Source organism: Nerophis lumbriciformis, linkage group LG21, assembly GCF_033978685.3.
Source record: "Nerophis lumbriciformis linkage group LG21, RoL_Nlum_v2.1, whole genome shotgun sequence".
Taxonomy (NCBI): domain Eukaryota; kingdom Metazoa; phylum Chordata; class Actinopteri; order Syngnathiformes; family Syngnathidae; genus Nerophis; species Nerophis lumbriciformis.
This window is the reverse complement of record NC_084568.2, coordinates 43900285-43912494: the sequence shown is the minus strand read 5'-3', so window position 1 is coordinate 43912494 and position 12210 is coordinate 43900285. Positions and strand designations below refer to the sequence as shown.

Below are 12210 nucleotides of genomic sequence, written 5' to 3'. Positions count from 1 at the left end.
ACATGAACTTGTATTTGGGTTTAGTTGTTACTTGGGAGCAGGTGAAAATAGGACGCTAAGTCATCAAAACCAAGGCAGGGTGACTAAGACATTAAACAGACCAGGCTAGCGGGGGGAAAAATGACAATATGTTGACACAAATGCAATTTTATTGTCAGAAAATCATTGCAGCTAAAAAAATCCTACATATACTTTCTGCACTGAATGTCTGGATTACACATTTATTATATAGCCCTTCATCACAAAGAGTTTATATTTATATATAGCCCTTAAAATCACCTGTGATGAGGTGGCGACTTGTCCAGGGTGTACCCCACCTTCCACCCGCGACCCCAAAAGGGACAAGTGGTAGAAAATGGATTAATCACTTATATATATATATATATATATATATATATATATATATATATATATGCTGTCATCTAGCAAAGCTGAATTTGACCAAGCAACCCCCCCGTACCAAAAAGCCCTTGATGAAAGCGGATACAATTTCACCCTCACCTATGAACCCACGCCAGGAAACCAGCCAAAAAAGAACAGAAAACGAAACGACATCATCTGGTACAACCCCCCATACAGCAAAAACGTCTCAACTAACATTGGACACAAATTCCTCAATCTGATTGACACACTTTCCCAAAGACAACACCCTAAGAAAAGTATTCAACAAGAACAACATTAAATTGAGCTACAGCTGCATGAACAATATACGACAAATCATCTCAAACCACAACAAAACAATTGCAAATGAGCTGTCGGCCCCCGGACAGAGCGACTCCAAAACCAACAAAGGCTGTAACTGTCGAAAGAAACCTGATTGCCCTCTCAACGGGGGGTGCTTACAAACATCAGTTGTCTACCACTCTAAGGTAATACGCAAGGACATTAACACATCCGACACATATGTAGGATTAACCGAGGGAGAATTCAAAACCAGATGGAACAATCACAAGGCTTCTTTCAGGAACAAAAACCTGCGAAATACCACAGAACTCAGCAAACACATTTGGGACCTCAAAGACAATAATGTTGAATATTCAATAACATGGCAAATTCTTGCATCCAGCACACCTTACAATAGTGGTAATAAAAGATGCAACCTATGCTTGAAAGAGAAACTGTTTATTATCTACCGTCCAGACCTGTCATCCCTCAACAAGCGCAGCGAAATTGTAACAGCATGCCGCCACAGACGGAAACACCTCCTAGGTAACACATGAGCCAATCACCACGCCCCTACGCCAGCCTGTACCCACCCACTCTGTGCCCTATATAAACCATGGTATGTGAATGCTCCCATTAAAATCTCCTGATGATTGAGGGAACCCCTCATGAAACAGGCCTGTAGAGATGAAGTAGTCTTGTGATTTTTTTTCCCACACATACATATATTGCGCTCTACTACGGTATCGAGCACTATTTTTTGGATAACCTTATTAAGACATATATATGTATATATATATATATATATGTATATATATATATATATATATATATATATATATATATATATATATATATATATATATGTATAAGTCATATATATATATATGTATAAGTGCCTCAAAGGGCTTCAAAAAGCCACATTCGAGCAAGGAAAAACTGCAAAGACCCCAACTGTTAGGGACAAAGAAACCTTGAGAAGGAGAGAGTTGCTTTCCCAGCTGCAATGGATATAACCATGGAGTGTGGACTTTATTATATTTTGTAGAATAATGTAAAACCATTCATTTCAAGGTCATTATGTGCATTTTCTTACTATTAAAAGTTGAAATCAAGGACATGAAACTCAGCGGATCGTGTGCCTAATGGAAAATATCATCGCTGACGAGTTGATTTTGAAAATAATGGTTAGTTGCAGCCTTAGTTACTACTAACCTATCCTCTTCCTTTTCCTTTAGGCTTTTCTATACGGCCAACAAGACTGTTCAAATAGTCATGAAATAAAAATGACATGAAATTAATGATCATGCAATTTTACCATGAAATAACTCGTGGAGGATTTGCTTTCAAATATTCCATTATTTGGGCTCAATACCTGGAAGTCGGCTTTTTCTTTTTAGCCGGACTTCTCTTTCAGGTGTAAAGTTGTCAGTGGTCGCCACCACCAAAGACTGGCGTCTCAAACATCTCAAAGCGGTACAAGGTGACGTCAGGGCGTGACATGCGCTGCTTGAACCAACAGTAGACGGCCATGACTGGGATGGAGATGACGGGCAGCACACACAGAAAGATGATGAAGACAAACACTGCGTCTGGGTAGGACTTCACCTCCGGTTCAGGAAACAATTCCTAAAGAAAAATGCATCTATGAACATTTGGAGGCCATTTTACATTTGGGTTGTCTTCTTTCTTACATAAGCAGGGTTCCAGGTGTCATATTTGGGCTTCTCCGTGGCCTGCAGCGCCACGTACGCCAACAACACCACCAGGAGCATCAAAGGACTGATGAACCTCCAACAGATCTGCCAGTACAGGTGAGGCCTCCTCCCGATCATCAGGTAGATGTCGTCACTGAAACTGAACACACCCACATCACATCTGATGTCATCAAACTGAACACACCCACATTACATCTGATGTCATCAAACTAAACATCTGATGTCATCAAACTGAACACACCCACATTACATCTGATGTCATCAAACTGAACACACCCACATTACATCTGATGTCATCAAACTGAACACACCCACATCACATCTGATGTCATCAAACTGAACACACCCACATTACATCTGATGTCATCAAACTGAACACACCCACATTACATCTGATGTCATCAAACTGAACACACCCACATTACATCTGATGTCATCAAACTAAACATCTGATGTCATCAAACTGAACACACCCACATTACATCTGATGTCATCAAACTGAACACACCCACATTACATCTGATGTCATCAAACTGAACACACCCACATCACATCTGATGTCATCAAACTGAACACACCCACATTACATCTGATGTCATCAAACTGAACACACCCACATTACATCTGATGTCATCAAACTGAACACACCCACATTACATGTGATGTGCCGGCCATCATCAAAGGTGTCATACTTTGTCATGCCGTGGACGTACACCACGCCGATCACTTCAAAAAATGCGATGATGAGCAGAGGGATGGAGCCCACGTAGCTGTTGAAGACCCCCACCCAGTAGCTCCCAGAACCTTGGACGAAGATCAGCGATATCAAAAAGGCCAAGAAGCAGAAAAGCGCTGTGACAAGAAAGAAAACAGAAAGCAGTCATGTGTTGTGGAGGACATGTTGGATACATGTTGTGGAGGACATGTTGGATACATGTTGTGGAGGACATGTTGGATACATGTTGTGGAGGACATGTTGGATACATGTTGTGGAGGACATGTTGGATACATGTTGTGGAGGACATGACTCTCAAATAATGCCACTCTGACTTTTCCCCACCTGTCCTTGTGGACCATTGCTTCTGCCCAGTTGTGGTTGACGGCAGACATTTGAGGTGTGTTGGTCAGTGACAAACGTGAGTTGGCTTCGACTAACACAAAAGAACATCTGACCTGTCCAGACTTCATTGGGGATGAACTTGGGCACCAGTTTGAGGTCACGGACGGCACTGAGGACTCCCTCCACAAGGCCAAACATGGAGGACAGGCCCAAGCTGAAGAGCATCAGGAAGAACAAGACGGCCCACACCTGTGAGCCGGGCATCTCCAGCACTGCTTGGGTGAACATGATGAAGGCCAGGCCCGTGCCAGAAGCACTCTTCAATTTCAAAACAAAGAAACATGTTCTTGCACAGTCCAGCAAGTAAAGAGGAGGAAAGGCAACATCACCTTGTCCAGGAAGGTTTTGAGGTCACACGGTTTCAGGTTGAGATTGTGGAGCCTATCTGGCTTGGTTTTCTCCAGACAATTGATTGTGCTAGTGTAGCTGTACCTGCTCCCTTTCACACCAAATTCGGACATTAAAATCAAGAGGTTTCTGCAGGACAAACAAACATTCAGGGTCTTTACATTCCCAGCAGAAAAGCTGAAGATGAGGTCTTACGTATCCTGACAGTTTTTCAGAGCTATGTTGGCTTTAAAGCCCAGGATGGCAAAGATGGAGATGGATGCATAAATGGACGTGACGCTGTTGATTACTCCCACAAGGATCGCGTCTCTCTCGCAGTTGTTTCTATAACACAAAAAGAACCAGGACAAATCAAATCCTGCATTGAGGGAGGACAGATTTTGGCCTGGTCGGAAGATTTTCAGGCTGTCTCTTAACATTCCACTCCAGATTTTCAACTCAAAAAGCTCACTTTGGTTTGGGCTAAAGTTTGTTGAGCCTTACGTCTTGGTATTGTAGCTGGAGAAGGCAATCAGACCTCCAAAGGCCACCGAGAGAGAGAAGAAGATCTGTGTTGAGGCGTCCAGCCACACCTGAGGGTTCTTCAGTACCTGCCACTGAAAGCAAAGACATTTGCTGGGATCCACAATGCTGCTGAAATCAAAAGCTCACATCAGGAGTGAAGAGATAGGACAGTCCATCCGTAGCTCCAGGCAGGCTGACGGCACGGACCAGGAAGATGGTCAAGACCACATAGGGCAAGGTGGTTGTCACATACACTGCCTAGGAAACAAAGCCACATTGAAATACCAACGTTCATCTTCTTCTTTTACCAGACCACCCACCTTGCCCATGGACTTGATGCCCTTGAAGAAGCAGATGTAGATGATGAACCAGGCGCAGGCCAGGCAGAGCACCAACCACCACTGCAGAGACCCGCTGGTCTCGATGTTCGGCGTGATGTTGAGCGTCCGACGGTACCAGAAGTAATCGACTGGTGTGCTCTTCACACATTCCGCATCCACGCCTGCGTGACAGGTATGACGGGAGTTACTTGGTTGCACATCTTTGCACACTTTCTGGTGAAATGCACGAGTCATTTGTGTGCATCTACATGTTTGTTTTAGCTCACACCGTAGTTCAGAGAGTAAAGATGACTTTGACATCTGCGTGGTTAGAATAACAATGACAGGTGATGTTCTTCACATCTAGCCAGCAAGAAGCAGCTGTTGTAGCGTGCGTACACACACTACATCACATGTTGACCACCTTTTCAAAGTGTTCACAGATTTCAATGACATTCACAAGTGTTGCTTTGCCTTCATGTTCCTTCATTTCCACACAGCCAAGTAAAAAGTCTTCTTAAGTACTGAGCCCGCCTTCAAGCACTTCTTCCTAACTTATGCGGGTTGGACGTGTCCGCAGGGAGATTACGAATAAAAGAAACGTGCGTATCTTCAAACCTGTAAAAAAATAAACACTTTGGCCCCAGAGGATAACAAGAATAAAGAGGATTATTATTGTTGATAAAAAATCTGATTTTCCTTGTCATACTTTTTAAGGGTAACAATTAGAGATGTCCAATAATATCGGCATGCCGATAAATGCTTTAAACAGTAATATCGGAAATGATCGGTATCGTTTTTTTTTAAATTATTGGTTTTTTATTTTTATTTTTTTTTTTATTAAATCAACATGAAAAACACAAGATACACTTACAATTAGTGCACCAACCCAAAAAACCTCCCTCCCCCATTTACACTCATTCACACAAAAGGGTTGTTTCTTTCTGTTATTAATATTCTGGTAGGTTCCTACATTATATATCAATATATATCAATACAGTCTGCAAGGGATACAGTCCATAAGCACACATGATTGTGCGTGCTGCTGCTCCACTAATAGTACTAACCTTTAACTTTAAAGTTAAAGTTAAAGTTAAAGTACCAATGATTGTCACACACACACTAGGTATGAAGAAATTATTCTCTGCATTTGACCCATCACCCTGATCACCCCCCTGGGAGGTGAGGGGAGCAGTGGGCAGCAGCGGTGGCCGCGCCCGGGAATCAATTTTGGCGATTTAACCCCCAATTCCAACCCTTGATGCTGAGTGCCAAGCAGGGAGGTAATGGGTCCCATTTTTATAGTCTTTGGTATGACTCGGCCAGGGTTTGAACTCCCAACCTACCGATCTCAGGGCGGACACTCTAACCACTAGGCCACTGAGTAGTAGTATTGTTTTACTTTCTTTTTTATTCAAGAAAATGTTTTTAATTTATTTATTTTATTTTATTAATTTTTAAAAACATGACCTTATCTTCATCGTACCTGGTTGTCCAAATTAGGCATAATAATTCCACGACTGTATATATCGGTATCGGTTGATATCAGTATCGGTAATTAAGAGTTGGACAATATCGGAATATCGGATATCGGCAAAAAGCCATTATTGGACATCCCTAGTAACAATTGTTTTGTTGCAAAGCCTTCCAGTGAAATCCAAGAACGGGTTTTTTTTCCACTACAGAGGGGGTCGGGGCCACTCAAACATTTTAACACTGAATTGGTCATTTGTATTGAATAACAGATTACAACCTTGTCAAATATGAAATCATGTGTTAATCACAAAGACGATTATTTATTTAGCACACAAGCCTTAGTTTTAGCACTAGTTAGAAAAAATAAATACTAATCAAATATGTTTTGCTAAAATAAGTAGTTCAATAATGAATGTTTCTTAGATAAAAAGTCAGATAAAATTCAAGTGCAAATTAAAATACATCTTCAACACTTTACTCATCATTTTTGCACATAAAAAACTTCTCTAGGACTTTAAATGCAGACTTCTGTCGGATGTTGTCATGACTGCCCCAAGTGGGGAGAAAGTGTATTACAACTGCAGACCACAGCTGAGAAACATGTATTTGGCGGCCCTCCAGGGGGCGCTCAAGGTCCAACAATGGGCTAGGAAAGTGTCCTAGATCAGTGGTCCCCAACCTTTTTGTAGCTGCAGACCGGTCAATGCTTGAAAATTTGTCCCACGGACCGGTGTGGGGGGATTACGGTATTTTTTTAAATTAAAAAAAAAAAAATTGTCATAAAGAAATACAATCATGTGTGCTTACGGACTGTATCCCTGCAGTCTGTATTGATATATAATGTATATATTGTGTTTTTTATGTTGATTTCATTAAAAAAAATTTTATTATTATTATTATTTTTTTAATTTCTTGTGCGGCCCGGTACCAATCGGTCCGCGGCCCAGTGGTTGGGGACCACTGTCCTAGAAGACATCATAGCAGGATATTGATGTGAAAATCCCAAACAAGTTGAAGTGTTTTACTGTGGAGAAGACTATGTAGGTGAGCCTTACACAGCACCCCCTGGTGGCCAGTGTGACATCATGTTGTACCTGTCAAGCTTGCATTCTGGGGACACTTGGTCCAGGGCAGAGGGTTCCTGAAGGAGTTGTAGAAGTACCACAGCACCCAGGCCAGCACCGCGTTGTAGAAGAGGCTCACCAGGAAGGCTACCAACATGGAGCTGATACCTGTGTAGACCACATGGAGCTGATACCTGTGTAGACCACATCTCTACAGGACCATGAACAATTATCTCTTATCACCATGACTTTCTCCTTTACCTTTACATTTTCAAATATGTTGCAATATTTATTGTCTTTTTATTTCTTGATGGGGGATTTCCTCTTGGTTACCTGTTGGGGTGTCCCCATCTGATACTGACATCGCTCCGAAAAACAGCTATGATATCGGCTTGCATGTATGATGTGTGATATCATGTGCGATACAAGGAGTCCTGCAGCGTGTTTACTTGTGTGTGATATCATGCGTGATACAAGCAGTCCTGCAGCGTGTTTACTTGTGTGTGATACAAGTAGTCCTGCAGCGTGTTTACTTGTGTATGATATCATGTGTGATACAAGTAGTCCTGCAGCGTGTTTACTTGTGTATGATATCATGCGTGATACAAGTAGTCCTGCAGCGTGTTTACTTGTGTGTGATATGTGCGATACAAGCTGTCCTGCAGTATGTTTACTTGTGTGTGATATCATGTGCGATACAAGCAATCCTGCACCGTGTTTACTTGTGTGTTGGTATCATATTGGAAGTGAAAATGATGTATCGTGATACCTGTAGTTACCAGATCGTACACATGCAGAGAGTTATAACTCACTTGGCAGATTAAGGTCTATGTTGTTGTCTATGTATGGTATCATATCGGAAGTGAAAACGTTGTATCGTGTCACCAGATGTGCACATCCAGGGAGTCTTTACATATCCTCTACAACACCTGGTCATTTAGAGGCTGTCACTTGGCAGATTAAGTTGTTTATTTTGTCTTATTATTTTCTTTGGCTCCATAATATTGGAAGTTAAACAAAAAGACTGACCCACTCCAGCCAGAAGGGGAGAGATAGCAGTCCAGACTCCAATGCTGCCTTTACGCATCCTCTGTCCCACCGCCATCTCCAGGTAGAGCAGGGGGATGCCCTCCAGCACCAGGGCCAACACGTACGGGATGAGGAAGGCTCCTGGGTGCATGCAGGGGACATGTTGACTCATACTAAGCAAACATCTGGCATCTTACTTACTGACATGTTGACTGATACTAAGCACATACAGGTAAAAGCCAGTAAATTAGAATATTTTGAAAAACTTGATTTATTTCAGTAATTGCATTCAAAAGGTGTAACTTGTACATTATATTTATTCATTGCACACAGACTGATGCATTCAAATGTTTATTTCATTTCATTTTGATGATTTGAAGTGGCAACAAATGAAAATCCAAAATTCCGTGTGTCACAAAATTAGAATATTACTTAAGGCTAATACAAAAAAGGGATTTTTAGAAATGTTGGCCAACTGAAAAGTATGAAAATGAAAAATATGAGCGTGTACAATACTCAATACTTGGTTGGAGCTCCTTTTGCCTCAATTACTGCGTTAATGCGGCGTGGCATGGAGTCGATGAGTTTCTGGCACTGCTCAGGTGTTATGAGAGCCCAGGTTGCTCTGATAGTGGCCTTCAACTCTTCTGCGTTTTTGGGTCTGGCATTCTGCATCTTCCTTTTCACAATACCCCACAGATTTTCTATGGGGCTAAGGTCAGGGGAGTTGGCGGGCCAATTTAGAACAGAAATACCATGGTCCGTAAACCAGGCACGGGTAGATTTTGCGCTGTGTGCAGGCGCCAAGTCCTGTTGGAACTTGAAATCTCCATCTCCATAGAGCAGGTCAGCAGCAGGAAGCATGAAGTGCTCTAAAACTTGCTGGTAGACGGCTGCGTTGACCCTGGATCTCAGGAAACAGAGTGGACCGACACCAGCAGATGACATGGCACCCCAAACCATCACCCAACCATGCAAATGTTGCATTTCCTTTGGAAATCGAGGTCCCAGAGTCTGGAGGAAGACAGGAGAGGCACAGGATCCTGAAGTCTAGTGTAAAGTTTCCACCATCAGTGATGGTTTGGGGTGCCATGTCATCTGCTGGTGTCAGTCCACTCTGTTTCCTGAGATCCAGGGTCAACGCAGCCGTCTACCAGCAAGTTTTAGAGCACTTCATGCTTCCTGCTGCTGACCTGCTCTATGGAGATGGAGATTTCAAGTTCCAACAGGACTTGGCGCCTGCACACAGCGCAAAATCTACCCGTGCCTGGTTTACGGACCATGGTATTTCTGTTCTAAATTGGCCCGCCAACTCCCCTGACCTTAGCCCCATAGAAAATCTGTGGGGTATTGTGAAAAGGAAGATGCAGAATGCCAGACCCAAAAACGCAGAAGAGTTGAAGGCCACTATCAGAGCAACCTGGGCTCTCATAACACCTGAGCAGTGCCAGAAACTCATCGACTCCATGCCACGCCGCATTAACGCAGTAATTGAGGCAAAAGGAGCTCCAACCAAGTATTGAGTATTGTACATGCTCATATTTTTCATTTTCATACTTTTCAGTTGGCCAACATTTCTAAAAATCCCTTTTTTGTATTAGCCTTAAGTAATATTCTAATTTTGTGACACACGGAATTTTGGATTTTCATTTGTTGCCACTTCAAATCATCAAAATTAAATGAAATAAACATTTGAATGCATCAGTCTGTGTGCAATGAATAAATATAATGTACAAGTTACACCTTTTGAATGCAATTACTGAAATAAATCAAGTTTTTCAAAATATTCTAATTTACTGGCTTTTACCTGTATGTGGCATCTTACTTACTGACATGTTGACTGATACTAAGGAAACATCTGGCATCTTACTGACATGTTGACTGATACTAAGCAAATATGTGGCATCTTACTTACTGACATGTTGACTGCTACTAAGCAACTATCTGACATATTACTGACATGTTGACTGATACTAAGGAAATATGTGGCATCTTACTTACTGACATGTTGACTGCTACTAAGCAAATATCTGACATATTACTGACATGTTGACTGCTACTAAGCAAATATGTGGCATCTTACTTACTGACATGTTGACTGCTACTAAGCAAACATCTGGCATCTTACTGACATGTTGACTGATACTAAGGAAATATGTGGCATCTTACTTACTGACATGTTGACTGATACTAAGCAAATATGTGGCATCTTACTTACTGACATGTTGACTGACACTAAGCACATATGTGGTATCTTACTTACTGACATTTTGACTGCTACTAAGCAAATATGTGGCATCTTACTTACTGACATGTTGACTGCTACTAAGCAAATGTGTGGCATCTTACTTACTGACATGTTGACTGCTACTAAGCAAATGTGTGGCATCTTACTTACTGACATGTTGACTGATACTAAGCACATATGTGGCATCTTACTTACTGACATGTTGACTGCTACTAAGCAAATGTGTGGCATCTTACTTACCGCCTCCATAGATCTGGCACAGGTAAGGAAAGCGCCAAATGTTTCCCAGTCCCACTGCAAAGCCGATGGTGGTGAGCAAGTACTGATACTTGTTGTCCCACGTCACCTCCTTGTCCTCCTCCACCTCTTTAGGACTCACCTTGCTCACCTGGCCAAAGCACACACTTGAGTGTCACAGCAAATGTTTGCGATGTTGTTGCTAACTCACCTCCATCTCATTAGGCATCTTGGCGGTCAGCTGGGAAACAAAACATGTTCAAACTATTTTCTACATATTCATGCTCTCAAGTCAATTATTACCGTTAAACAATATCATTATCGTATAGTTTAAATCACGTGACATCCTTCGCCTCACTGATGGTGCGTTTTCGTTCAAAATTGGGGTTGGGAGGTTAGAGTATTTTTAGGAGGCTTACCTCAATAATCTCCAAAAAGTGCTTTTTGATTGAAAACACTGAATTTATGTTGAGAAGATGACTAAGCTCACCTCGGCGTGATTACTGATGAATAAAGTGATGGACTGTTTGTTGCGTGGACGACAATCTGCGCGCTCCTTTGTTGCATCGTGACGTGCGTCTTTCTTTTTTTTTTTTACACTCTTTGCTACTTAAGACTTTAATGTTGCCGAAAACAACTCTTTATTTGCTCATGTGTAAAGAAATGTGTCATCACACCAGTTTAATACCATACCCTTAAAGTAACACTTGAAGCATATTAGCGCAATACGAACATAAAACAACAAATGCGTAATGTTTCATCGACACGTAAACGTCACTAAGAAACAAACATTCAATTCGTGTTGCATAATATTTCTATCCATCCATTTTCTCCTGCTTGTCCCTTTATATGTAAAAGAATAAATAAATGCAAACTCGTTCCAACTGTTTGAAGTAAATACACATCGCTTATGGCGATGCTCTTATTTTGAAAGTGTGAGCAACAAGCTTCCATCATAGCAAAAAGGCTCAGTTTAGTCAATAGAAGATACTCATCGACACAAATTCACGAGTTTACAGGAGCAGATAACATAAATAGTGAAGAGAGACGGATACAAACATGAAGAAACCTATAATTAAATAATAATAAATATGTATGAATTAAATCAAATGTATTAATTAAGCACCCAGAACCTGCTTCAAGATTAACTTTTGAAAATGTAGTCTCAGTCTAATGAGAGAAACAAGGATTTACTTTGAAGAATCCTCATTTTCCCGTACAAGGAAAGATTTAAATCGCTGTATTTCTCAACTTGCTGAGTGTGAAGAGTTGGGGATATTACGTCACAATCAAATGTATATCATTTATTATATAATACATTTGAGTGTGAAGAGTTGGGATATTACTTCACAATCAAATGCATCATATTTATAAAAGACTGCGATCTTTAATGTTTATCTTTGTTAGGAAAATGTATATCATTCAAGGTAAATCCTTATTTCTCTCATTCGAATGTAATGATGTAAAAATATTTTACAGTTTC

At 41.2% G+C, this 12210-nt stretch overlaps 1 protein-coding gene across 2 annotated transcripts; it reads right to left on the bottom strand.

Annotated features, from left to right (window-relative positions):
* Positions 1-1563: 1563 nt before the first annotated feature.
* Positions 1564-11408, bottom strand: LOC133620781 (sodium-dependent neutral amino acid transporter B(0)AT3-like). Of its 2 annotated transcripts, none has more exons than XM_061982335.2 (14): positions 11147-11408; positions 10939-10968; positions 10731-10878; positions 8243-8383; positions 7244-7381; positions 4674-4855; positions 4501-4611; positions 4333-4445; positions 4045-4173; positions 3831-3978; positions 3555-3759; positions 3074-3233; positions 2358-2520; positions 1564-2292 (listed from the first exon to the last, which is right to left on the bottom strand). In XM_061982335.2, exons 2-14 carry the CDS (start codon positions 10954-10956, stop codon positions 2092-2094), a joined length of 1857 nt encoding a protein of 618 aa, XP_061838319.2. In that variant the 5' UTR covers positions 10957-10968; positions 11147-11408; the 3' UTR covers positions 1564-2091. The 2 variants fall into 2 exon arrangements, with proteins under 2 accessions (XP_061838319.2, XP_061838320.2); XM_061982336.2 differs by having other exon boundaries at positions 11218-11408.
* Positions 11409-12210: the final 802 nt, after the last annotated feature.